Genomic DNA, 27456 nt, shown 5'->3' on the forward strand with positions numbered 1-27456 from the left:
CTTTCGATCTGTATCCCAGTTTGTGCTAGCCATTTTATGGCACCTTATTTAACTTATGTATGTACTCAGATATTGTTGCTTCCGCTGACTTGTTTATATTCGAGCACTTATATTCAATCCCTCGAGGCCCTGGCTTTTAATATGATGCATGTATGACTTATTTATATTTAGAGTTGTATTGTGATATCTTCATGTGAGTCCCTGATCTTGATCGTACATGTTTGCGTGTATGATTAGTATATGATTGAATCGGGGGCGTCACAATATGGGTGTCCACGGTTCCGCTATCGGTCATTGAACGAAGAGGTTTTGTTCATGTCTATGATTTACCGAACCTACGGGGTCACAAGCTTAAGGTAATCATGATCTGCCAAGTGTTAGTGGTACGAGAGTAATGAGAATATATTTGTGTAATTGTTTCATTAATACCCGGAATAGTTCTGAGAGGTTCCGGAAGCGTTTGGGGTCACCGGAAGGGTTTCAGTGAATATCGGGTATTATCGGGTATTACCGATTAATTATATGTAGGTGGAAAATGTTTCCGGGGATGTTAAATTATATATATAATGCTCTGAAAATGTTTAGAATGAGTATATATTTAATTTAATATCAATTGGCCTAATAAGGCCAGGAGGTGGAGAAGGAATTGGGCAACAAGGGCCCACTAGGGAGGCGACCCCCCTTTCCCACTATGGGAGGCCGAATCCTACTAGGGGTGGGAGTCCACCCCCCCCCCCTAGGCCGCCGCACCGAGGGGGACTCCTTCCCCCTTGGTGGTCACCCCCTCCTCTCCCCTAAACCTATATATACTAGAGGATTTCCACCCTATGTAACACAAGTTTTGGAGCCTCCTCTAGTTGATCTAGATCTAGTTCTATTGGTCTTAGTTGACTAATTAGAGCTAGCCATATCCACATATAATCCTCATAATTAGAAGCCCCATGTGGTTCTAATTTCCTCCCTCTAATTCTCCGACGATGATTAGCTCTGGACGGCGAAGCACTATCGGATCGTGAAGACCGTACGCTTGCAACCAAGCAGAGAGACCGTGCTTTTAGTCTTCCGTTCGAGGGATCATTCGAGGGCGGTTCACGAGATTGTCATCAACTTTCGAGGGACTCCAAGTACAATCTACACCAACTCATCTACTTCCGCTACACTCCAGAGTCGGTAACGATCGTTGATCTAAACCCGATATGCATCTTCATATTGTTCCTAGGTGTTCGTAGGGCGATTTTTTTTGTTTTCTACTACATTTCCCAACACTTTCCCTTTGCGGTTAACCACACTCGGACCCTTCCCTCTTCGTGCGTTCTCCTTCCCGTGAATCTGGAGCTAACTGGAGATACGACACTTGCCTGCCATAACCATGGGTTGGAGTAACAAGAGCACTTTAGCCCCCTACATGGCGTGCAAGATGTCAGAGTGTGTACCCAGGACACAAGGGGTCGGGATACCATGTATTTGTGAGTTCGGCCAGGGGCTAAACGCCTTGTCAATCCATGGGCAGAGGCAAACCAGGATACATGAGGATTTTTATACAAGTTCAGGCTGCCATCTTAGCATAAAACCCTACGTCATGTTGGTATTGATATAAACTAGGGGATACAAGTGCTTTTGTGTTAAAAATGTGGTGGTCGGGCTGAGACCAGTGGTGGTCGGGGTACTAGTTAGAGTGCTTGAACAATCCTAAATCTACTCTTCCTCCTCTCTGCCTATCTTCTCCTTGCCTTGTAGTTGCGTGTGGTGTGGTGGTAGCTAAGTGTTGTTCCCTTGTTCGACCATGGACCTCCCCTTTTATAGGCCTGGGGGATACCACATTTGGTCTACAAAATACATGTGAAAGTATACGAATAATGATCAGCGAGGTGTACCACTTACCTCTGTCACATTGCAGTAGATGAGTTGACACTGTTGCGTGCGAGGTGCTTGAGTATTTCCATCGACATGACGCGCCGCACCGCCCTTCTCCTGCTTTACACCGCACCAGCATCCGGTCTTGTCATTCATCCCTCCTGGTTGTCGTGGTGATGACCCTACCCGTAGCCCTGCACTGGGTTGGGGGGGGGGGTAGGCCGACCGGGTATTTAATGTCTGATTGATGGAGTATTCTACAAGGTAGTCCTCTCTGGTCGACGTGTGCCCCGTCTGCTCGGCGCCTCAGCCCCCCGAGTGTGTCATGGCTGGCATCATGAGTCTCTCCGGGGACCTTCTATGACATATTTCACAGCGTGCGACCCGTTGCTCTGTAGTTCCCGCACAAGTATTTTTACAAAGATTCATTTTCACCAATCTTTTCCCAATGCTAGATATTTCTGAGGAGGCGTTGATGTATGGTTTTTGCGTATACCCTGATATCCAGTGTTCCGTCAACCTGCTGCAGCACGCGCCAGGGCAGACATCGTTCCGCCGCATGACTACACGCTGACCAACATGCATCCCTTGCCGAGAGTCGTGATAGTTCGCCGGCTGTCGTCACAGAAACCTCGTCGGGGATCGCCGAAGATTCGGCTGGGAGGGGTTTAACGCGCGGGGGGAATGCTGGGTGTTCTGTGGAGGATGAGGGAAAAAGGGACAAGTCATTGGCTCCGATATGCGCCGCAGTGAACAATCCAATTGCGGTGACACGGCTGGTAGCGTGCCAAGATCCCTACAACAGAATAAAACCCCCCGCAAAAAGAATACAACAGAATAAAACGGCTACAACAACGTTCGCTAGGTAGGGCTTAAAATTGGACGGACGCGAGATAAGATTTTCCAAAACGAAAAGAAAAAAGAAAGAAAGAAAGTTTCCACGTGATCCTACCCCACCAACTGGGCCCCATCACTCACCGTCGCCCCAATCACCTCTCCACACGTGAGATCACCTCATCCTCCGTGCCAACCATGTGGCTCCCCTCCCACCACCTCTCTCCTCTGGCCCTTCCCGCGCCTCGCTCCCTCCTCCACACCACTCCCTCCGCCGCCTCCCCCCCCCCCCCCCCCCCCCCCAACCCCCTCGACCCCCACAGCCAAACCCTAGCTCTCCGCCCCGCCATGTCCGTCGCGGCCGCGGCGGCCTCCCTCGTCGTCTCCTCTTCGCTCTCCGTTCCCGACCACCTCCGCCTCCGCCGCCCCCCGCCACCGCTCCGCTTCCGCCGCCGATCAAAGGACCGCCTCGTTCTTGCTGTTCTCGAGGAGAAATCCTCCTCTGCGCTTACTGAGGAGGAAGAAAGGAAGTTCGGGCTCAACGGGAGCGCGAGCAGGCTCGGGTACGACGATGCCGCGGTGGAGGCGTACCTCGGGTCCAACGGCAACGGGAACAGCAACAGCAACAGGAGTGCGAGTGGGAGTGGGAACGGCGCGAGCGTGAAGCCCGTGCCATCCGGGTCTGGCACTTCTGTGGTATCCGGCCGTGGGCCGGGTGAGGATGAGAGGAGGAGGAAGGAGAGAGTGGAGGAGATAGGCAGGGAGGACGCATGGTTTAAGCGAAGCGACGGAGAGGCCATGCCCAAGGTGAATATTTGTTTGCTCGGCGTTTTCTATTCCTAAGTATGCGTCTTCAGTGTGTGCGATCATTGGGTTGTGCCATTTTTGTTTTCTGAGACGGATGTGTGATATCTCCTGTAGTAAGCAGGACTGCGATGTTGCTTTGACTAAAGACTTCAGTGACACGTCAGTGTAAATGTGTAATGCAAGGAGTAGGTCATTCATATTTTGTTCTAGCTGGAATGAAGTTATATTCAGGGAAGGCAGGGTAATAGCATCGACAGAAAGGAGTAATAGAATATGCACCGTGGTGGAGAGAAGTAAACAAGCTTGTCAGTTGTTTGTTCTGTCAGCCCTGTAGTGCTTTCAGCTTGTGCGGATGGAAGCATGACTTACCGTCATGCACATTTTGACTCCATGATTTGTGTTAATATTGTTGTTCATCTGGGATCAGCTGAAATGTTTATCTCATGCCATTGTTAATGCTTCCTCATTCTGGGTTGAAAATCTAAATCTTGCAGGTGTCTGTTGTTCCTGGTGGTCGTTGGAATCGGTTTAAAACCTATTCAACGATTCAAAGAACCTTGGAGATATGGGGCTCTGTCTTCGCATTTATATTCAAGGTTTGGCTCAACAACCAGAAGTTCACTTATCGAGGTTAGAACTTAATCACGCAAACAGAAATGACACGGTACTATATTAAAGGTTTTATACCACAATTTTTACAAGTCTTTGGTCATATTCCATAAAATAACGAATGATTGTTTTATGTGTCATATTTTTTGCACATTTAGGCTTTACTTGTCAACCACGTGCAGCCTTACATGTTTATTTGTGTTTGTATATTCGTTACCAAGATACTTGAGAGGCAGATTTGGACTTATGTTTCTACTTGTGAAAATAATAGGCAATTCCATGGCTTTTGAGATGAAGTGTAATCCAACTACTTTAGGTTACATGTCATAAAAGGTGCCTTACTGTTTGAACATATAACAAGAAGTACTATATGATAACATGGAGAAAGGACGCCGGCTTAAAATCCTTCATCTTATAAACAGGGTGTATTGCATTTTAAACAATTCACTGACTTGCTGGATGCTGTTCGTTTGTGTCCTAAAGTTCCCTACATATTCTTAGTAAAATTGTCTGCATAAGGCATCCCTTGATGCCCATGAATTACCTGCAGGGGGGATGACGGAAGAGAAAAGGGTCATGAGGAGGAAAGTTCTTGCCAAGTGGCTCAAGGAGAGTATTTTGAGATTAGGCCCCACATTTATTAAAATAGGACAGCAATTCTCCACCAGGGTGGATATTCTTCCAAAAGAATATGTGGATCAATTATCTGAATTGCAGGTTTGCATGCACACTTCTATACTTCCGCATCTGGACACATCCAAAGCATCTGCGGTGAATATTGGATTATTGTTTATTAGCAAATCTGCATCTGTAATAGATTGCTATAGGGAACGTGTACTTAACCTATTAGAAAAACATAAGGGCTTGTTTCATTACTCGTAATGAATAGTCTGTGAATCTTAAAACAAGTATTCAGTACTCCCGCAAAAAAAAAATTATTCAGTAATGACCATGGGTAAAATCTGTACTAAGTGTCTTGACATAGATTAACTTCAAAAGATTATCTCTTGGATTTTAAATTGGGGGTCTATCAGAATCTCATAGTACCTGCCACCCTATCTGCATATGAAACATCCTTCGTTTTTTGGTGGTTTGATAAAACACAAGTATTTAAGGCCTATTAGAACACTTCCACCATCAGCTAACTGCTCTCAGTCCTTGAAATCTTACCGTCTCTCGTTTCTGTTAGCGCCGGCTAATCACGATCTCCTCCAGTAGCTTACGAGCTTCAGCTATATGCGCTTGATTGTTGCTGACCCAAATTCCCCAAAGTCCTCCAGTTGCAAATTTATGCATAAATATGTATCCAATTTAGTTAAATTGGTCATCAGATCAGTGTAGTAAAATAGTCGTTCTTGTCAGTTAAAAACTTCTCGCGTTTCCTAGATTTTGGGTAACTAGCAGTGCTATATCTTTACTTTATACTAATGTTTTCATGGACCCTCTTTTGCAGGATCAGGTCCCTCCATTCCCTTCAGAGACAGCTGTGTCAACTATTGAAGAAGAGCTGGGAGCATCTGTAAATGAGATATTTGAACGATTTGACATTGAACCATTAGCTGCTGCTAGCCTCGGTAATAAGCTCGTAGACTAGATATGTAATCTTGAAATTTGACTAGAACAAAAGCATTTTATTTTCTTGTGTCAACTTGACACTGTAACAATACATCCCTTTTTGGCAGGCCAGGTTCATCGGGCATGCCTAAATGGCCAAGAAGTTGTACTCAAGGTGCAAAGGCCTGGTCTGAAAGAGCTGTTTGATATTGATCTGAAGAATTTAAGGGCAAGTCTCTTAAAGTGTACTTTTTCCCTAACAGATTGTGCCTCTCAATTGTTTTTCTTTCTTTTCAAACCATCAGCTGATATCCTCAACTGATGATGTTCTAGGTAATAGCAGAATACCTTCAGAAAGTGGATCCCAAGTCAGATGGTGCCAAGAGAGACTGGGTTGCTATTTATGATGAATGTGCAAATGTATTATATCAGGTGCGGCTGTCTTATGCTCACAACCTACGGTCTGTTACTATCTCACGCTTGTCAGAGCTCAGGTTTTTGAAATAACACCTATTATATAACAGACTATCGGAAGCAAATGTATCCATTTTTTATGCATCTTTCCTCAGTGAGAGTAAATTGAGATAATTTGATGCGTAGGTAGAGTTCTCTAGGCATCACAAAACAGCGTTTTGGTGTCAATACTTCCATAATAGTGTGAGGATTGGGGTTGAGAGGCTTACATCTTGATGTTGACTTTGCTCTGTATTATTAGTCCATTTCATGATGCTCTTTCCTGCTTTGAGTTCTTTGTATCAAACTATCAATATATTTTCCTCAGATTGTATTAGATAAATTCTTTCAAATCAGCCATTTGATTTTCGGTGTTTCTTGTATATTTACATGAAAGCAAATTACATAATCATCTTATGGTTGTTTTTTAGGAAATAGACTATACCAAAGAAGCATTTAATGCTGAAAAGTTTGCTGAAAACTTCAAAAACATGGATTATGTGAAGGTTCCAGAAATTTACTGGGAGTATACTACACCTCAGGTTCCTTCCGTGCAGAAACTTGTGAATAGACTCTCAAGCAACATAGAACAGGAGATAAGACTTAAGTTTATTTTGTATGCTTTGTAGGTTCTAACAATGGAGTATGTCCCAGGAATCAAAATAAATAGGATACAGCAGATAGATAAGTTAGGGCTTGATCGGAAAAGGTATCCTCTGAAGTCTGAATACTACTCGCCCATGACTTTTTTTGCGGTACCTACTAACATTGGTATCTTTTGTTGCCAACCGTAATCTTTTTCAGGTTAGGCCGGTATGCTGTTGAGTCCTACCTTGAGCAGATTTTATCGCATGGATTTTTCCACGCCGACCCGGTTAGTTGCACTATACATAAGCGAAATATGCTGTAGTTGTTTCAATTGGACTTCCAGGCAGGGAAGCTTCTTCCCTTTAGCAGTTTGAGAATTAAAGAATGTTCTACAAATTCTGATAAATTCATGGATACAGTGCATATAAAGTAAAGCAGTGTCTGGGCTAATGGATGTCTTGTTCATTACTTCTCATTATATTCTCTTGTCCTCTTGATTACTGGATGAATTCGGGTATAACCTTGCAGGTTCATTTTACTCTATATCTACTATATTAGTGTTTTATTTCCAGTGTTTTGGCAATGTCTTCTGCGCTCAAATCACAAAAATGCAGTCAACCTTCTATTATTGCACTATAATGTTTTTTTGTGGGGATGCTATAATGCATTCAAATGAATCAAAAAACTATTATGCACTAAGAGAAACTAAGTGTAGTTATGTGGTCATGCTCTGCCAGAGTCCCATCAGCAAAGCATATGTGCATTCCAAATCATCAAACGATCTCCAACCTTGGCAATTTTATTGGTTGCAGCTCTATTTATGTCAGCTATAGCCATAATGTCAAATATTATCATCTCTTAGATTATAAATTCCATGATATCAAATCATATGTACTCTATTTTGCTCCTTTTAAGTATCTCGATTAAATGCAGTAGCCATGCACTGGTTAAATTGATTCCGTTTACAGCATCCAGGAAACATTGCTGTTGATGATGCCAATGGTGGGAGGCTTATCTTCTACGACTTTGGGATGATGGGAAGGTTGCTTATGATCATTTTGTTTCCTCCAAAGTCCATTTATGTAATTTATCTAATCTTCATTCTTTTTACTTGCAGTATTAGCCCAAATATCCGTGAAGGACTGCTTGGAGTATTTTATGGAGTTTATGAAAAAGATCCTGATAAAGTAAGTTTTTCTTGGTAGTTTACCTGCAGACAATAATGTAGACCCTGTGAAGTTTGACAGAACATCATGTGTATCCATGCAGGTGCTTCAAGCAATGGTTCAAATGGGTGTCCTTGTTCCTACTGGAGATATGACAGCCGTCAGAAGAACAGCTCAATTTTTCCTGGATAGGTAATCTACAAGTCCTTTATCCCGGAAGGATGCTCCTTTGTATACTTAGTTACATGAAAAGTTTCCTAAATGAGATCAACAACGCCGCTTAGCCTCACTGTGTTCTGTTTATCTATTATATAGCTTTGAAGAGCGTCTAGCTGCACAAAGGAAAGAGAGAGAGATGGCAACCGTGGAACCTGGATTTAAAAAACAATTATCTAAGGAGGAAAAGTTTGAAAAGAAGAAGCAGAGACTTGCAGCTATCGGTAATGGTTCATGATTCCTGCAATCTATCACGGAACATGATAGAAGGAAACATGCCATGCATGTCATTCTACTGGTTTTGCTTTTCTGCTTTAACTTGCATCAAAATTTTACAGGAGAGGATCTTTTGGCAATTGCTGCTGATCAACCATTTCGGTTTCCTGCCACCTTTACATTTGTTGTCAGAGCATTCTCAGGTCTGACAGCTTTACATGTAGAGAATCATGGCTGTAACATGATTCCATAGCTTCATGGCTCCTTATGCTTTCTCCATTCACGGCTCCTTATGCTTTCTCCATTCTTTCAGTACTGGATGGTATTGGGAAAGGTTTAGATCCTAGATTTGATATTACAGAGATTGCTAAGCCGTGAGTATTCTCTACATTAGTAGCATTCCATGTTCTTAATTGACAAAATTTTGACATGGCCTTCTCTGAATCTGATTTGATGCATCTATTTAAACTACTAGTTATGCCATGGAGTTGCTCAGATTTAATGAAGCTGGTGTTGAAGTACTTGTTAAGGCAAGTTAACCTTTGGTCCATAATTCTAACCTACATGGTAACGCCTGAGTATGTTTACCATGGAGTGATTGTTTCATGTGCATTTCGTTATACCTCAGGATGCAAGGAAGCGATGGGACAGGCAGTCTCGTGCATTCTACAATGTGTTCCGTCAACCTGACAGAGTTGAAAAACTTGCACAGATCATTGAGCGTTTGGTATCTACAATGTTCTTTGGTCTATTTTCCATGGTTTGCTGGTGCCATTCAACAATGAACTCAATGGTGTATTTTTTGTTGTTTTATAACAGGAGCAAGGTGATCTCAAGCTTCGTGTCAGAGCATTAGAATCGGAAAGATCGTTTCAAAGAGTTGCCGCTGTACAGAAAACAATTGGATATGTGAGTTTATAAGTTAATTAAGCTTTATATTGTGTTATGTTATGATTGCTATGGGAATTTAGGGCTGTCCAAGATAAAACTGATAGTGGGTGGGTGCCAGTTTTTCAACTCTTAGGATGCTATGCACTGTGTGTGATTAGGGTGTTAAAAAATGGTCTCACGGTGGGAACCGCTCGATTCATTTATTTGAACTAGAATTTGTGTCCTTGATCATGGCTAATGAAAAAACTGTACTTTCATCTGACTGTCGGTTTTGGTTGGGTTTGTTTGAACCCGGCCATGAACACCCTATATGCGATCATGATGTCGTGCTCTGTTTTTATTTTCTTTTGAGTGCTAATACCATCCTCTGTTGTGAAATGCTGCTGCATGTCACCCAGGGAGTGGCTGCGGGTAGTTTGGTAAACCTCGCTACCATTCTGCACCTCAATTCGATCCGGGTAAGTTTCCCAAAGAAGCTGCATTCATCTTTCAGAAAATTACCAGCACAAAACTAAATTCAAACACACTTCCATTTATCCATTGTAGATGCCAGCAACCATGGGATACTGTCTTTGTGCGTTCTTTGGGCTACAAATCCTGCTTGGCGTTCTCAAGGTGAAGAAGCTGGACCAACAAGAGAGATTGATAACCGGCACTGCCTGAGTTCACCATCGACCAGTGAGAGCTGACCCAAAAGATTTCAGTGTAATACGTTGCGGTTATCATCCGCTTTTTCTTTTCCTTTTGCCTGTGTGCAGTTTTACCTCAGAGGTGGTGTAGCATAGCCATCGGCGTACGAGTATGAAATCTTTGTACGTGCGGTGTAATAGATGAAGAGATGTACATACTGTACAATTGCAGGGTAAATATAAGCAGTATAGCATAGCTCGTGCAACCTGTTTCACTTTCTGTCGCATACATCATTTCATAGACGGCTGGTGTGTGCCTGTGTGGACGCATGTCCGATTTGCGTCCACACGGACTAGCCGCGTGTCTGCTGTATGTCAGCCTCAGGCCCGTGTGTTGGGCAGCGTGTCTGCTCGGTGTCAGCCTCAGGCCCGTGTGTCGGTTGCCCAACCACTGCCGCTGGTCCTGATAAATGTTATGCGCGCGTTCGGGCCCGCATGCCAGCGAGTGGAAGGCTGCAGAGGGGAAAATATTAGGTGCTTATTAGGTGCTCCGGAAGCACCTAAGCTTAGGTGCTCCCGTGTGAGCTCAGCCGTTGGATCTTAGATCCAAGAGCTCCTGTGAAATGATGAACATTTTTGCAAAAAGCCCTCATAAAATCTAAAAAATGCGCACAAGTACAGCAGCTCCTTGTTTGCTGTTGGATCTGAGATCCAAGGGCCCAGAAGTCCGTATCATGGGAGCACCTATGCTCCCGTATCACAGGATACTCTCCCGCTGCAGAGTCCATGCGTCTTTTCTTCCCTACTCCCGTCCACGTCTAGTCACGCCGGCCGACACTGACCCTAGTCGCCATGGGTGGCTTCTTCGGCAAGGGAAAGCACAACCCCGGGGCCAGCTCGTCGCACGGTCATGCCAAGGGGAAGGGCTCTGTTAGGTACCAAATATATGTATCACACGATCTATAGCACTCACACAAGGATTCTTGTCTTAGCAATGATTATAAGAGGAATGGGAGAGGAAGGGGAACTGAGGTAAAAGAAGAACAGAGAGCCGCCGCCGCCGGGTTCGTGATCCTACGCGGATACCTCGTCCAGCGCTTGGGTCCTGCTATTTTTAGTAGTTGCAGCTGTAGCTGCTCCTCCGACGGCAAGGTAGCTGGGCCTAGCCCATAGCCGGCACATGGTAGCAGGGATGCTGACATCCCCTCCCCCTTAACAATCGGCTTGCCCCCAAGCCGGTGCCGTTTCTCCGCTGATTTCATAGGAGTGTTTCCTTGTAAACACCAACCTGAGCATATGCATAGTGCAATAAGCAAGCCGAGTAGAGCAGGTACTTGCATGCCTTGAACATTTGCAAAGTTCAATCCTCCTGGATCCCATTGCTCACAAGAAGAAAGTGCTGGCAGAACTAACTTTACTGCACAATGTTCATTGCCTTGTACTCCCTCAGATTTGAACGCCTCAGACATGTAGCAAGGAGACTTGCAATAATGGTCCTGGAATAGATACAAGTCATCAAGTGAGAGCAGCCCATAACTGAATTGTCGCCCCACGATAATGGCTTGAGGACCATCTTCAGGACTAGAGTTCATTGCATGCCAGCCATAGGTAGCAGGACTTCTAAAATTCCATGGCATCATAAGCCGCATAAAAAATATCACTTCGGACGGCTGCAGTCCCAAGCTACCCAGATCCCAGACTTTGTTCAGTTTTGTGATGCTAATCCCATACCTCAACGGATCTGGGAGAAGTAAGCTGAGGAAGCACCAACTATGTGCAACAAACTGGACCAACACAAGAACCATATCACCTAGATCCCCTGATATCAACACTGTTTGCTGAACAACTAGGTACTGCAGTATTCGTAGAGCATCGATCAGAACTGGTAGGTCACCCAGGTCCCATGCAATACGCCAACGAAGTGTAGCACCATCAAGCGAACAACATGTGTCATTGCCGGGATCCCATGGCAGCAACAATAGCATACAGAAGGTGGCTCTGCTTGTCACAAGGTGACTCATACCAACAAATTGTAGATTGTTACATGGATCCCAAGGAAACAACAGCAGATGACATGTAACTATACGTGTACCCCAAGAACTACCAAGAACAGTAAAGTTCCATATTGTGGGTGACAGTAAGAATGGTCGCTGCAATGTGCAAGCCCTGCTAAAGCGCCCAAACATGAGAAACCCAGCTCGAGGGAATGGCAGCCACGCGATTTGCCAGTCAAATTGCTCAAAAATTAGCAATACTGAGCTAGAGCGATATTGAAACTGGGCCATTGAACGAGTGCTCACCATATAATCAGATCCGCATTTGGCATGTGCCAGCTTACCACTTGGAGATTGCCTGAGCTGCACTGTCGAGTCCCCTGGCAGAAACACCATGTTGGTAGTTGGGAATGCCACTTTGGATAAGAGGCTTCCATTGTCACCCAACTGCTGCACCAATAAACTGACACATGTTGACTGAGGTTGAAGACTTGATATAGGGAAATGGGAACCGAGAGGCCATGGAATGGTCCACTGAGGATTCATAACGAGTGTAAAGAATTATTCCATGGCATAAGATCTTGAGTTGGTGACCATGTAAGTCTAAACGACCATCCATCTGGACGTACTACAAAGGAAGGCCATGGCTTCAGGTCACATGATGTCTCTATGAATTTCTGTAACTTCCCAAGTTGAAGAGAATAAGGAGACTGCTTATGGAACCAACTGCTCTGCATATGAGACACATCCATAGGAAACAAGAAACTTAGAATCATGCTCCTAAGCTCTGCTTCATCAGGTGGACGCCACTGTTGTATATGTTCATTTTGCCAATAACTCCAAGAGTTCCCAGTAGAACAGAACGCGAACCAAAAGTTTGCCAAAGCAGCTCGTAAACAGGCTGATTCCGAATGACACTCGAACGACGGACACGACATTGGGCGTAGCACCTGACCCTTTAACTGTAGATTCAGAGTTGTAACAACTGCACTCCTGGAGAAATATCCAATATGAGTGATAATAGGAGATGTGGATAGCAGAGATTCCAAATAAATGGCACAATCGGCGGACTCCAAGCCTGTCTTTCTACTAGCCGAACAAGTAGCAGCACGAGTAATGAAATTCTTACATCTCAGTATGGAAAGTAGCCATTTTTGCAATTCGCTCCATAACCTTGGTTGATAGTCAGGTGGCCACCACACATAGCCAACATCATCAGTCGTGGCTATGCCAAGTACCTGAATATCATTGTTCCCTGCAATTTGCACTTGAATGGGAGGCGGCCATGGCTGTGGTTCAGTTTCCTTCCGCAATGGTGGCAGGAGCGAGCCTTTGCTCTCAACAACAAGATGAACGCCATGTGGTCGATGCTCTGTGCATGCAGTTGGCTGCACCCGGTCGTCACCGTGGACGAGGGCAACCGAAGGCACCGATTGCGCCGGGCGTGTGACCCACAAAATCAGGGATGCATCAGCAACGTCAGCGTAGTTGTTGGCAATGCCAGGGTTGTACCTCGAGAGCATCGGAGGTACAGGGGTGGCAAGTTTGACATCGATGGTGATGTCAACAGCCTGGTACTCCTTCTGGTCTTCCGGTTCGGCCATTGGAGGGTTGGGCGTGATGTCCTTGAGGTCGACCGCATGCTCAAGGAAGATGGCAGTAGGGGCGTCACGTCCTTTGTTGCCAAAGTCGGTGGTGGCAACCTGCTGCGAGCATTCCGTCGAACATGTTATAGGCGCAAACTTGATGCAGGCAGAGGACGTGTCATGGAGGACCTCGAAGACCTCCTGGGCCTTGGTGGTGAAGGGGACGCCGGGGAAGATGGCGAGCTCAGTGACAACTTCTGGAATTGCCGCCATCAATGTGTACTCGGCCGTGCCCACGATGGGGACGTGGCCGCTGTCGAGGGAAGACTTGGGGGATGTATCGTGGACGTGAGGTGGCGTGCTGATGGCCCCGACGGACTCGTCGTCGTGACCAGAGATAGCCACGGTGGAGTTGTTGAGGTCGACCACGGGCTCGGGGCCGAACGCGCGGCAGTGTCACGGTTGTCCTTGACAACGGCTGGTGAAGGAGAAGCCGGGGCCGGCAACACGTCGAGTGTAGCGTACCACATTTGCAGGCGACAACATCGGTAGTAGATGCAGCGGCCATCCCAGTACGCGAACGCGTGAGCTGCTGCGTGCGCCGAAGTGAATCGGACATCCGCCGCTACACAAGGCTCTCCTTCCTCCGATTTTGTTTGGGGATACACCACCAACTGCTCTACATCAAAGGGAGCGAAGAGGGAATACACTACATCAGTAGTGATAGGGTAAATCGCTTGCTCCACGACCAAGCTGAGAACCTGATCTGAGGACATTTGGTGGCTAAATATTTGATCGAACAGGTTTAAGGTGGTGATTGAGGAAAAAAAATTGAGGCAGGAAAGATGGTGGACTGGCTCTGAATACGAAATGTTAGGTACTAGATATATGTATCACACGATCTATAGCACTCACACAAGGATTCTTGTCTTAGCAGTGATTACAAGAGGAATGGAAGAGGAAGGGAACAGAGGTAGAAGAAGAACAGAGAGCCGCCGCCGTCGGGTTTGTGATCCTACGCGGATACCTCGTCCAGCGCTTGGGTCCTGCTATTTGTAGTAGTTGCGGTTGTAGCTGCTCCTCCGACGGCAAGGTAGCTGGGCTTAGCCCATAGCCGGCCCATGGTAGCAGCGATGCTGACAGGCTCACCGGCCATGGGACCAGTTGTACATCTCAGTGCATCGGGCGCAGTACTGGGAGTACCGCCGCCGTGGCCGAATGTCAACCTCCTGCACAGTTGGCATCTCGACCCCCACCGCATCCCAGTGCCGTACTCGGAGCGGGTGCGTGCGGAGATCCGCAAACGGCGTGTCATCCTCACGCTGGAGCAGCGCACCGACCTGGCATACGCGACAGACAGTCCCAACTAGGACGTCTGATTCACCACTGAGTACAATGTGCGCCGCCGCGGCGCCGTTCAGGTCGAGGCCCGCCCTCCACCGCTGCCGCCAATGGTGAAAAGGACACGAAGGCGAAGGCGGAGTACCAGGCTGCACTAGAGGAGACACTCCAGCGCGAGGAGGGCACACGATGGCCTGGAGGAGGCGCTCTAGCTCTGCGTGACCGGCAATTGCGTCTACCCGCCACCGCCACCGCCACCACCAGCACCGCCGGCACCCGCAGACCTCAGAGCTGGGCTAGTTTTTTCTTTTAAGTTTTTATTTATGTTTTATCTTTCCCTAATTTTTTTTTTAATAATAAAGCACCTAGCGTTTCTGGTCGCCCGTCGCGGCATTTTGCAGAAAAGTCCCTCTGTTTAAGAGAATTCAACCCACAGTCCTATTTTAAGTGAGGACGAATCGTTTTTTTCGCATTTTATACAAAACCCCCTACATTTCATGCCAATTAACCCACAATCCATATTAAGTCACTGTGAATCATTTTTTTTAGTTTTACAAAACAAACCCTGATATATGTGTTAATGACCCCACGGTCTATTAAGAATAAATATCTTTTTTTAAGTAACCATATCTATTAAACCGTAACTCCAATTTTAACATGTTATATATGAAAGTGTATTAGAAAAATGTTTAGAATATTAATATAATGTTATTTTTACACGTCAACTATTTTTAAATTCAGTTTAGGAACATATTTAAATGTTTTAAAATAATATTCATAACTTTTAAGCCGCAACTCCAATTTTAACATGTTATATATGAAATTAATTAAAAAATGTGTAGAATATGAATATGATGTTATTTTTACATGTCAAATATTTTTAAATTCAGCTTAGAAACAGATTTAAATGTTTTCATAACTTTTAAACCGCAACTCTAATTTTAACATGTTATATGTGTAATTAATTAGAAAAATGTGTAGAATATGAATATGACATTATTTTTACACGTCAAATATTTTTAAATTCAGCTTAGGAACAGATTTAAATGTTTTAAAAATATATTCATATCTTTTAGATCGTAATTCAAATTTTAACATGTTATATATGAAAATTGATTAGAAAAATGTGTACAATATCAATATGAGGTTATTTTTACTGGTTAGTTAACCATTTTTAAATGTTGTTTAGGTACAGGTTCAAATGCTTTAGAAAATATTTCTATCTTTTAAACCCTAACTTTAATTTTAACATGTTATATATGAAAATTGATTAGTGACGTTTCACAAGTGGTGTTTTTTTTCGTAGCAACGCACTGGGCCCTTTTACTAGTGTATAATTATGTTTGAAGTGGACTTTGGCAGGTTTTAGTGTTTAATTATATTTTATTAATCTACATGTTTTTAAATTTGAATAGTTTATATTTCTATTTAGTTATTTTTCTAAAACAACACGGGCTAGCGTTGGGCCCACCTGCGACCCAATTCAAAAACCGGATACACGCATCTGCTCAGCCACTCAAACAAACAAAAAATACATCCGTTTGCGTCAGCCGGTTGGAGTTGCCCTAACACCTCTTTTTTTTTTTGCGTATGCCCTAACACCTCTTTGATCTCACACACACTGGATAGGGTTTGATACGGCCGGTTGTGATTTACTTCCTCAATATCAACATATAAGACGTTTTTTGCCACTGTCATAGTGTCAAAACATGGTCCTATATTTTGATAGAGATTACACTGACTGACAATAGCTTTGAAGACACCACAAAAGAAGAGAAATGAATGTCTATGCACCGACAAAGGGATCACAGAATAACACATTGCACTTTTATCAGATTGATACAACAGTGCCTTGCAAATTCAACACAAAATGTATGCCTTTCACCTTAACAAATGACTGCAGCCTAGCATAACTTCTCAGTGTGGAGGAGAATGGGGGGAAAATGCATCCTTTAAAATTGTCATTAAACAAAAGAGTACAAGCTACCTTTCATATTCACAAACAACAATTAGGCTGAATGACTGATCAAATGGTGATTTTTGCCTATGCCAGGACGTTGGTCATCTTGGGCCAGACAGTTCCACGGCGCGGAGGTTATATGTGGAGTCAACAATCCAGTCGTTGCGAAGAGGAGCCAACTCTGCCTCCTGCCTGACCACCTCCACCTTCTGCCATTCCTCCCATCTCTCTGCCAAGCCGTCACCTTCCAGCATCCTCACGACCTCCGACATCTTGGGGCGCTCCACTGGCGAGCCCTGCGTGCACAGCAGCGCTACCTGGATCAGAGATTCCACCTCGGTCTCTTCATAGTTGCTCTGCAAGTCTGGGTCCACCAGCATCTCAACTTTTTTCTCCTTCAACAATCCTTTCACCTGTAGAATTGGCAGTTGAATTAATCATTTGCCCACTTTTTACTGATAACAGAGTATAATGCATCCCATGTGATACAACTGGTTGTCTCTAGTGACAGCATATTAGCACATTCTGTCCTGGAAGGATGAACTGCCAGCTTGTCACTCACCAATGTATACCCTCTTATATAACAAGTTAATGGGGCTAAGGACAGCTCATTATTACATGGGCTTGGTAACAATCATTTATAAGAAATCTTAAAATCCCAAAACAGCATGATCATGAGAAAAACATTAGATGTGGTGATGACAATAATTTACGCTCACTCTTGAGCATGGTTTTCACTTTGTACTTTTCATCAGAATTTCATTAATTTTGATACATAATGAAATAATTGTCTTCCCGTCAAACTATTTCAGCAAGTACTGTACAACAACAACAAAGCCTTTTTGTCCCAAACAAATTGGGGTAGGCTAGAGTTGAAACCCATAAGATCTCAAAACCAACTCATGGTTCTCGCACGTGCATAGCTAACTTCCACACACCCCTGTCCATGGCTAGTTCTTTGGTGACATTCCATTCCTTCAGATCTCTCTTAACGGACTCCTCTCACTTTAAGTTTGGTCACCCGACCTCTCTTGACATCATCAGCATGCTTTAAACGTCTGCTATGCACTGAAGCTTCCTATAGAACCTGAATAAACGTGGCATCCGTTGTATATGCCCAAACCATCTCAGACAATGTCTACTACACCTAACTGTTGGACATGTTGCCTTTTAGTTGGCCAACATTCATCGCCATACAACTTCACAGGTCAAATCGCCGTCCTTAGAACCTGCCTTTTAGCTTTTGTGGCACTCTCTTGTCACAGAGAACGCCAGAAGCTTGGCGCCACTTCATCCATCCATCTTTGATTCAATGGCTCACATCTTCATCGATATCACCATCCTTCTGCAGCATTGACCCCAAATATCAAAAGGTGTCCTTCTAGTATACCACCTGCCCACCAAGGCCAACCTCCTCCTCGTGCCCACTAGTACTAAAACACACCTCATGTACTCAGTTTTAGTTCTACTAAGCCAAAAACCTTTTGATTCCAAAGTCTGACTATCGCCGCTAGCACCACATCATCCACGAAGAGCATACACCATGGGATATCTCCTTGTGACCTCATCCATCACCAAAGCAAAAGATAAGGGCTCAAAGCTAACCCTTGGTGCAGTCCTATTTTAATCAAAAAGTCATCAGTGTCTCCATCACTTGTCCGAACACTTGTCACAACATCATCGTACATGTCCTTGATGAGGCAATGTACTTTGTTTGGACTTGTTGTTTCTCCAAGGCCCACCACATGACATTCTGCGGTATCTTATCGTATGCAGGTCTTTCTTTTGCTCCATGTATCTCTCCATAAGTTGTCATACCAAGAAAATGGGTTCCATGGTTGACCTCCCAGGCATGAAACCAAACTAATTTTTGGTCACGCTTGTAATTCTTCTCAAGTGGTGCTCAATGACTCTCACATAGCTTCATTGTATGGCTCGTCAGCTTAATTCCACGATAATTAGTACAACATCCTGCTTGTTCTTGAAGATTGTTACTAATATACTCTGCCTTCATTCTTCCGGCATCTTGTTTGCCCGAAACATGAGGGTGAAAAGCTTAGTTAGCCATACCATCGCTGTCTATGAGTCTCTCCACACCTCAATGGGGATACAATTAGGGCCCATCGCCTTGCCGAATTTCATCTTTTTAAAGCTCCCTGACCACAGACTCATGGATTCGTTGCACACAACCTATGTTGTATCATCAAAGGAGTCGTCCAGCTCAATGGTAGAGCTCCCATTCTCCCCATTGAACAACTTGTCAAAGTACTCTCACCATCAATGCTTAATCTCCTCATCCTGTCCTTCAGCAGAAGGCGATCTGCTCCGTCCTTGATGCATTTGACTTGGTTGACATCCCTCGTCTTCCTCTCTCAGATCTTGGCCATCTTATAGATGTCCCTTTCGCCTTCCTTCATGTTTAAACGCTGGTAGAGGTTCTCATACGCCCGACCCCTTGCTTCACTCATAGCAATTACGATTGTATGCACAAATTCGAATAATTCTCAAATTACTTTTGAACTTTTTGAAATATTTAGTTAGATTGCAATCTAATTCAAGTGGAAACTTTGGCCCTTTGGCCGAAATGAAAACCAAAATCGCTGAATTCCAAAACTGAACCGCTAAATTTCAGTGAAATTCAGTAATTTTGGCTATGGCTGAAATATTTCTGAAACTGAAATTCAAAAGTATGCTCTTGAGAAGAAGCATTTACCCAGTCAAGAAGCATAACATCGTCATCATTTGCAAGGCGAGCAAGATCAAATGCCCTCTGCCCAGTAATAAGCTCCAGAAGTGTGATTCCGTAGCCGAAAACATCAGTCTTCTCAGAGGACTTTCCAGTGGATAGGTACTCAGGAGCAATGTGTCCAATTGTTCCACGAACAGCAGTAGTTACATGAGTATCCTTGTAATCCATAAGTTTGGCAAGCCCAAAATCACCCACAACCGCCTCGAAATCCTCGTCCAAAAGAATATTTGCAGCTTTGACATCACGGTGGATGATCTTGGGATCACAGTGATCGTGCAAGTAAGAGAGTCCCCTTGCAGATCCAAGTGCAATTCGTCTTCTGGTATCCCAATCAAGGGGTGGTTCAGATGGCTGACGCTCTATGAAATCAAGCACCATAAATAAGAATAGAAATATTTCAGCATATCATCACAGCAGAAAAGGTCATATTTAAAGTGATTAGTGGCTGAGGAAGCCGCATTCAGAACGCGTTAGGTATTACAGGAAAGAACAAAGTACCTCGCAAACGTGATGCAACACTGCCATTGGCCATGTATGGATAGACTAGTAATCGTTCAGTAGGTGTCATGCAAAAACCACGAAGTCGGAGAAGGTTCCTATGCACTGCCATGCTAATCATCTCAACTTCTGTTTGGAACTGAAGCTCGCCACCAGGGGTACGTTCCTCTTTTAGTCTTTTCACCGCTACCAATGTACCATCTGCAAGCCTCCCCTTGTACACTTTTCCAAAACCACCTCTTCCTAAAATGTTCTTATTATTAAAGTTGTCAGATGCAACTTGAAGCTCTCGCAATGAGAACTTCTTAAGCTGACCAAGATGAACTTCTGGATCTTCCTCGGCTGAAGAAAAATGAGATGACATAAGAACATGATATGTGGTGTTCGAGAAAATAAGAACAAAATGCGTGGCATGGATGACATGAGGACACAATTTTTGGCGAATGAAGAAACGTATCAGTATATGAAACTGACCAGGCACATCGAAGAAATGTTCTTCAGGTTTACGACGGCGCCACATTGCAAATGCAATAGCAGGAACAGCAAACACCAGTGCAGCACCAGCAGCAACGCCACCTGCGATAGCTCCAGTGCTAGAGGCACCTAATGGAATAAAATCCATCAAGCACATGTACCAAAGTGCTATGTTTTCTACTGCCTTGAATATTGACAAGCAAATTCAAGTAGTCATAACTTACCTGCTGATTGAGTTGGTGGTGTTGGAGGATTGTATGGAGGAGGTGGGGAAAAAGGAGGATCCCCAGGGCAGGGTTTTGTGGTACCAGGACCACAAAGAAGTGGATTATTCGCAAAACTGAGCCAAAAAACAAGACCTTATTAAAACTGGCAATGGAGTTAGGCTAAACATCATTCAATCTTTTGCAGATAGAAGACCTTATAGGGGTGAAGAGCGAAAAGGAGCCAGTAGATGGAACTGCTCCTGAGAGGTTGTTGTTTGAGAGATCGCTGCATTAATGTAATTGTTATATATATTCATCCCAACACATAACGAAACTACATGAGAACGACAGAGCACAACGTTCAACTTACAGTACTTGAAGAGTAGTGATATCAGTCAAGGATTTAGGAATTTGACCCGACATGCTGTTGTTGTTAAGACGGCTATCCTTCCAAGTAGGCATAATAGCAAAAAACAGTTAGACTTATAAATACAAGGAAACAAATGATACAACTAATAATAGGAAACAGAATGGTACGATTGGCACTTAATCTGCATGACAAGTTAGTAAAAAAATGGAAACAAAAAGTTATACAGAGGAGTGACAAACACCAAAATCCTTACAAAGAGAAGTACACAGAAAATGATACATTAGTCAATGCATGCATCATGGCATTTGGATTATGCTTTTCAATGAGAATTATCTGTTTCCATTCTTAACACTAGTTCGTAAGCCTCATTCTCCCAAATGAGAAAAGGTTGCAGGACAAGAACAACTGTTACAACTAAGAAGAAGAGACCAACTGAAAAGAATCTAAATAACATCAAAGTAACACCATCAGATATGCAACAACAGATGTGCTAGTGGCCAAAGACCTATTCTTACAGGAATCGAAGCTTCAAAAGATTCCCCAGGCTGTCAGGAATAACTCCTGTGAACTTGTTCAGATACAAATCCAAACTGACCAGGCTAGTTAGGTTGCCCAGTTCAGCAGGTATTGGCCCACTTATGTTGTTGCTGTAAAGCTCCCTATAACCAAAGGAATACATATCAGTTTTCAAGTGTAGAGAGACATTTAGAAGTGAGGAAATATATACTAAACAACTAACAGATGAAAACACAGAATATAAGCAAAATAACATCTTCAAAATGGCATGCACAAGTGTATAAATCTACAAAAATTGACCATTCAGTTTTGTCGCCTGTTCCCAACCCTAGCCACCGCTCCAAAAGGTCTCCTCCACGCCATCACCTCGGTCCCCCTCCTCTCCCACATCCGGCGGCCTCGTCATCCGTTTTGTTTTTCTTTCCCTAATGTTTTCGTTCCCTAACGGCATCGACGAGGTGGTGGCTGCTATGGCGTGTTGGAATATGGTCTATCCAGCCTCCCCCTACCTCGACGACGACAAAGGGCCTGTCAGAGTTTGTGTCGCCAGATCTGTTGGCTCTCTTCAGTTTGTGTGTCTATCAAGGAGAGCAGTTGGTTGGCCATTGGTGTGGCTACTTCGACATCTTCTTCAATGTTGTTATGCGGCATGGTCCGGTTTTCTCTCCGACTCTCTGGACCAGTGGTAATGGGTCGTAAGCCTGTTCTGCGTAGTGTGATGCTCCAGCCGATGTTTCTTCAGCGATTTCTAGATCTCGTCCCAAGCGGCGAGTGGCTATTCCGGTCTTTAAAGTACGGTATGGCGAGGGCATTTGCAGGTGTCCCTGTCCTTTACTGTTGGCTCAGTGCAATTTTCAATCTCCGGCGGGCGGTGTACAATCAAAGGAAGAAGGCTGGTATGGTTTTCAATGTAATTTTATTTTTACTGGTCAATTCTGCGTTGAGTTATCTTTCCATTGTGCTGGCTTTTTTCCTTGATAATTAGCAGATCTAAGACGCCCTTTGGGTGTCTTTTCTTCAAGATTTTTTTTGGGCATTCCTGATAGTCCTAGCAAATGCGGTAGCAAATCTACAAGGATTGTGCACATAGGTTACATAGTTTCTGGATATAAAAAAAGGGGCAGACCGGTGCACGTAGCTCCCGCTTGCGCAGGGTCCAGGGAAGGGTCCGACCACTTTGGGTCTTTTGTACGCAGCCTTTCCCTACATTTCTGCAAGAGGCTGTTTCCAGGACTCGAACCCGTGACCATGGTCACAAGGCAACAGCTTTGCCGCTGCGCCAAGGCTCCCAAACTAGGATTGTGCATTTAGGTTACAGAGTTTCTGGATATCTACCCAAAATATTTGAAGCTTCATCGCAAGGTTCAGTTCACTATCGTTGTGCACAAGGATCTTATCTATACGGTTAGTGCTAAGATACGGTAAACAGATCAGTTAGGCCATCTCCGCCAAAGACGGTGCACTACCGCGGGGCAGTGATGCAGGTTGGGAGGGGCTTTTGGCATTGGAGTAAAATTTAGGAGGCAGGTGTGCCATTCATGACCAATCATAACTCGTGTGAAGGGTATAAGTAGACCCAACTTAGTAAATCAAATAGCAAGTTAACTCATATGTAATCCCACAGTGAGTGCATTACAGGCTTGAGAGATGCCAAACCCTAGTTTGGGACCAGCTGTCTTCCACATGCTTAGAGGCCCTGAGGCCGAGGAGTGAGGAGAGAAAATCAGGAATGGGAGGATAGAGACATAGAGTAATTACTGATTTCCCTTACTGATACTTCAATCCCCTTGTATAGTGGGGGTTTCAACCAGACATAACTTTAAATTCAATATAGCTTCCCTGATTCAACAGCTACCCTTACTCCAAACTCCTAGCCCTTAAGTGTTGGTCAATGAATAACAATTCTAGATTCAGCCCAACCACACATAAATCTTGTGTCTGACCATTAATAGCCCTAAATCTCCGGCAGTAGGAGAGTTCCCACGTGAGTGTCATCACCCCTCTTCATGGCAAACAACTCACCCTGAAGCTGGAAAAAGGTTAGTGCTGCTTGGTTTGTGCAATATTCTCCTATACAGCCTCACTCTGTAAGACAAGTCCATCTTACCAAGATTTTCCTAGTTCCATGAGCATGGCAGGTACATAAGAAGAAAGACATAGTTCGAAGTACACACCCTTGCAACATGACTAGAATCATGGTACCAATCTTCCATTGATCACAAACAAGAATGTGCCAGATAATGAAACTTGGGATGCCATGCACCTAATCAAATAACACCTGAGCCATAGAGCTAAGTGAATAACGATGATCTAGAGGGACGAAGTGTGCATATTTGGAGAAATTGTCGATGATCGTCAGGATAGCCAATTTGACATAGAGGAAACCTTCGACGGAGTTCATAGCTATATCAGGCACACACTGATGAAGGGCTATTCGATTAGTCGATTAGTTGCACTGTCGGCACAAGATCTGACCTTACACAACTGCCCATGTCATGTGGAACCACCGAGACCTGGTTAGCGGCAGCTAGGCAGAAGAATTGGGCACACCTAAGGTTGCAGAACCCAAGTTGCTTAGTGTTGATATTTCTTGCCAAGTAAGTTAGGACTCCCGGAGTTGGAGATAAGTTAGGGGAGTGCTTGAATTAGGAAAGGATTTCTTAAATTAGGTGGACTGTGTCTGCGGTTGTAACCCCTCTATGTAAGGCATGTGTTCCTCTAGAGTACAATAGATGCAAGTCACACAATCGACACCAAACGATTAGAGTAAATAAATAATAAGATGTTATATGAATATATGAAGTGGCAAGATTTTAGTACTACATTTTACTGAATTTGCATGTATACAGTTTGAAAAAACTAGTGCATTGCATCCAGAACTTACAAATATTGGAGATTTTTCAGCTGCCCAAGCTGGGACACTAGTACACCGGATAATTGTGCATTTCCAAGGTCACTGAAAAGAGCAAAAGGGTATTATGAAGATGATCACTCTTGAAACCTTTGGTATGCATGGTGAGAGTTTTTCGTCAACTTACACTCTAATTACACTGTTATCGTTGTTACATGTAACATGAAACCATGTACAAGGATTAACAAGAGTGGGATCCCAACTCTGCAATACATTATTGCTATCCTTCAGACTCTGACGCAGGTTATACAGAGCATCACCTATTATTGACAAAAGGTAAATTAGCATGGGCCAACAGATACAAGCTTATGAAGAATATATAAAGAAGCTCCTTGAGTGACTATATATGGAACAGTACTGCAAAGAAACAGGTATGCTGGGCAAAAACCATGTAATCATCATCAAAGTAAATATACTATGAAGCAGCTCATCAATTTGTATACTGTTTGATGATGCAATTGTGCAAAAAAGGATTTCTTATCACTAGCCCTTACAAGAATGCACCACCCGCCACAGATCAAATGAAATATCTCACCTGAGAGTCAAAATAGCAATTCCTCATTAGCGTGTTTTCTTTCGCTTTGGAATAAGAAGAAAGGAACCAGATTTCTATCCTTACACAGACAAAGCAGACCAATCAGGCCCAACTAGTAGAGACTATGTTGACGTTGAAAATCAACTATACGGAACAATAAATTCCCTTCCAACCAATTCGACTACACGAATAGGAAAGTACAGGATGAGACCGCCCGCCCAACCCTTCATCTCAAGCTTGTGCTAATAAAAGCAACCGAAAATCAGTAACCATACACCAAACCAACCGACCAGCATCCCCACATCAACGGCCATGTAGCAGATCAAAGCAGCTTACCCTCCGTGTTGGCGACGACATGGCCCACCCCCGCAACAACCATCAACACAGCGACGACCACCGGTCGCCACCTCCCTCTCCCCAACACCGCCGCCGCCATTCCTGCTCTAGCGCCGACTGGGCCCTCACCGACGCATAGGCGGCCCCCACCGGTTCTCCCTTCCCCCAGATCCCCCGAGCAGTACGGATCTGCTGGACCGCCGCGTCGCCGTTGATAGCTTTCTTCCTCCCTCTCTCTTCCCTGATGAAAGCGAGGAATGGGTGGGATAAATTTCTGTAGTAGCTTTAATTAAGTTCGTAGTGCGTGTGTGTATGCTCCAACCTGTAGTAAATTGTTCTACTGGGCGACGGGACCATAGCCTATGCTGGGGGAGGAGAAGGCTACAGCTTACAGGAATCTTACAACTTGGCCGACTTGTGGGTCACGGAGTTGAGGGCCCACACGAAAGCGAGAGGGGGAGTAGTGGTGGAGGAGTACATGGTGCGTTGCGGTGGGGCAGCTGAATTGATGGAGCTGGTGAGAGCAAGAACAATAACAAAGCCCGCTGCCGGCTGCAAACGAATCCATGTCACCAAAAATCTACGTGAAACAAATAGCAGTACAACAAGCTGGCTACTAGATTGGCTTTACCTAATATTTAAATAGTTTTTACTTGTACCGTGGAGTTTACATGCAAGACACAAAAGCTTTGCAATTAATGCATGTAGCCAGCTCTAGCCATTCCCACTACTCCCTCCTTCCATCTATATAGGGTCTAATGCGTTTTTCAAGGCTAACTTTGACCAAATATTAGAGCAATAATATATGACATGCAACTTACACAAAGCACACCGTTAAATTCGTGTGTGAAAGGAGCTTTCAATGATATAATGTTCACATTGTGCATGTCATGTACTATTAATCTTGTCAATAGTCAAAGGCGGTCTTAAAAAATGCATTAGGCCCTATATAGATGGAAGGAGGGAGTAGCTGCATGCGGACTGTAAAGTTTTGGTTCCTGTGCTGCAGCGGGCGACTCATGAAGCGCCGGCTCTCTTCTCTCTCCTCATTTCTCTTCCCTCCACGTAGGGTTCAGATTACGTGGACATGCTTATAGCCAGCTGAGTAGGATCTATTGTACTTGCTCTAAGAAGAATACGGAGGGAGCAGCAGGGCATCTGCTGACGGTGCGCCGAGGATCTCGTGAACGCGGTCCTTTTCGCGGTCGCCCCCTCGTCGCCCCGAGAGGCTAGAGCAAAATCATTGTTTTCACCTTGTGAACTAAGGAATAAGCATTCCTCGTTAATTCACTCCATAGGTTTCCCCTCCTCCCTCCCGAGCCGCACGCGCGGGCGGTTCCAGAGGAGAAACCCTAGCCGCCCCGAGCCCCTCCCCTCAGCAATTCCCCGGCCGTCAAAGGCGGCGGGCAAGGGGTACCGCCCCGACGGGACTCCTTCGCGCGCACGCGCGCGCGCGGGGGAGGGGGGGGGGTCTTCAAGCGGGCGGCGCGGCGTTTCTGGTGTGGCGGCGGAGGGGAGCATGGGAAGAGGCGGAGCACGGTCGGGAAGATAGGTGCATCAGTCTCCCTGGGGCGTCAGCGTGGGAGCCGGCGGTCGCGGCGCAGATGGCATCTGGCGGCAGTGGATCCCGGTCAGGATGCGGTGGTCGGGAGCGGCGGCCCGAAATTTGCTGCAGAGGCCGTGGCGCGCGGGATGTCTATCGCTGTCACCAGAGTGGTCGAAGAAGGTGGTGCCTTGGGTTGTTGGTGGCTGCGGGGGTGGATCTGGAAGCTCGATCCAGCACCTCGCGTTGGGATGTGCCTGGTGGGTGCGCTCGTCGCGTGCGGGAGGCAAGGTGCTATGGTCTCTCGCGTGTGAGGCCCTGGATCGCTCCGAGGCAAGGCTGGCTGCCAGGAGGTGGCATGGCCAGCCCTTGCTCGCGGTGCTGGCGGATCTGGGCAGTGCTGGAGGAGGTTGGTCTCACTACAAAAAAAAAGACACATCCGTGACATTTTGGGCCGAACGAATTTTTTTTCTGTCATACATATGACACTTCTATGACGACAATTGTGACAAAACCTGGTATCATCATAGATGTGGTGGGCTCCTACTTCTATGACAAAAAATCATGACAGAAAATGGGTGTTTCATCCTGGGCGGGCCGGAGACGCAGCTGCATGACAT

The 27456-nt window shown here is 44.9% G+C and overlaps 3 protein-coding genes across 6 annotated transcripts; 1 reads left to right on the forward strand and 2 right to left on the reverse strand.

Moving 5' to 3' along the window:
- Positions 1–2979: 2979 nt before the first annotated feature.
- LOC123137115 (protein ACTIVITY OF BC1 COMPLEX KINASE 8, chloroplastic) lies at positions 2980–10092 on the forward strand. 2 transcript variants are annotated; one of them, XM_044556716.1, is made up of 20 exons: positions 2982–3495; positions 3990–4125; positions 4655–4821; positions 5558–5678; positions 5787–5887; positions 5992–6090; positions 6543–6653; positions 6741–6820; positions 6916–6985; positions 7668–7741; positions 7817–7886; positions 7969–8057; positions 8181–8305; positions 8420–8500; positions 8611–8671; positions 8773–8827; positions 8926–9024; positions 9117–9206; positions 9587–9646; positions 9735–10092. In XM_044556716.1, the coding sequence occupies exons 1-20, from the start codon at positions 3037–3039 to the stop codon at positions 9849–9851; spliced, it is 2265 nt and encodes a 754-aa protein (XP_044412651.1). In that variant the 5' UTR covers positions 2982–3036; the 3' UTR covers positions 9852–10092. The 2 variants fall into 2 exon arrangements, with proteins under 2 accessions (XP_044412650.1, XP_044412651.1); XM_044556715.1 differs by having other exon boundaries at positions 2980–3495; positions 7668–7886.
- A 135-nt stretch (positions 10093–10227) lies between these two features.
- LOC123137118 (uncharacterized) lies at positions 10228–14859 on the reverse strand. Of its 3 annotated transcripts, none has more exons than XM_044556718.1 (2): positions 12941–14859; positions 10228–12796 (listed from the first exon to the last, which is right to left on the reverse strand). In XM_044556718.1, the coding sequence occupies exon 2, from the start codon at positions 12355–12357 to the stop codon at positions 10816–10818; it is 1542 nt and encodes a 513-aa protein (XP_044412653.1). In that variant the 5' UTR covers positions 12358–12796; positions 12941–14859; the 3' UTR covers positions 10228–10815. The 3 variants fall into 3 exon arrangements, with proteins under 3 accessions (XP_044412653.1, XP_044412654.1, XP_044412655.1); XM_044556719.1 differs by having other exon boundaries at positions 11140–12796; XM_044556720.1 differs by having other exon boundaries at positions 11140–12804.
- A 1681-nt stretch (positions 14860–16540) lies between these two features.
- Positions 16541–25640, reverse strand: LOC123137117 (LRR receptor kinase SERK2). The gene is made up of 11 exons (XM_044556717.1): positions 25294–25640; positions 24550–24682; positions 24396–24467; positions 21511–21654; positions 20996–21067; positions 20840–20911; positions 20644–20759; positions 20420–20548; positions 19946–20287; positions 19412–19806; positions 16541–17111 (listed from the first exon to the last, which is right to left on the reverse strand). Exons 1-11 carry the CDS (start codon positions 25391–25393, stop codon positions 16800–16802), a joined length of 1887 nt encoding a protein of 628 aa, XP_044412652.1. The 5' UTR covers positions 25394–25640; the 3' UTR covers positions 16541–16799.
- Between the last annotated feature and the right edge of the window lie 1816 nt (positions 25641–27456).

This window comes from Triticum aestivum, chromosome 6B (assembly GCF_018294505.1).
Source record: "Triticum aestivum cultivar Chinese Spring chromosome 6B, IWGSC CS RefSeq v2.1, whole genome shotgun sequence".
NCBI lineage: Eukaryota > Viridiplantae > Streptophyta > Magnoliopsida > Poales > Poaceae > Triticum > Triticum aestivum.

What these genes read in the sequence shown, in the direction of transcription:
- LOC123137118 (XM_044556718.1), bottom strand. Translation starts at nt 12,357, where the DNA reads ATGAATCCTCAGTGGACCATTCCATGGCCTCTCGGTTCCCATTTCCCT.
- LOC123137115 (XM_044556715.1), top strand. Translation starts at nt 3,037, where the DNA reads ATGTCCGTCGCGGCCGCGGCGGCCTCCCTCGTCGTCTCCTCTTCGCTC. An exon ending in CACAGATCATTGAGCGTTTG is followed by an intron (nt 9,025 to 9,116) that starts GTATCTACAATG and finishes GTTTTATAACAG; the next exon opens with GAGCAAGGTGATCTCAAGCT. An exon ending in TACAGAAAACAATTGGATAT is followed by an intron (nt 9,207 to 9,586) that starts GTGAGTTTATAA and finishes CATGTCACCCAG; the next exon opens with GGAGTGGCTGCGGGTAGTTT.
- LOC123137117 (XM_044556717.1), bottom strand. Translation starts at nt 25,393, where the DNA reads ATGGCGGCGGCGGTGTTGGGGAGAGGGAGGTGGCGACCGGTGGTCGTC. An exon ending in GATAACAGTGTAATTAGAGT is followed by an intron (nt 24,468 to 24,549) that starts GTAAGTTGACGA and finishes TGCTCTTTTCAG; the next exon opens with TGACCTTGGAAATGCACAAT. An exon ending in TGTTGCATCACGTTTGCGAG is followed by an intron (nt 19,807 to 19,945) that starts GTACTTTGTTCT and finishes TTGATTTCATAG; the next exon opens with AGCGTCAGCCATCTGAACCA.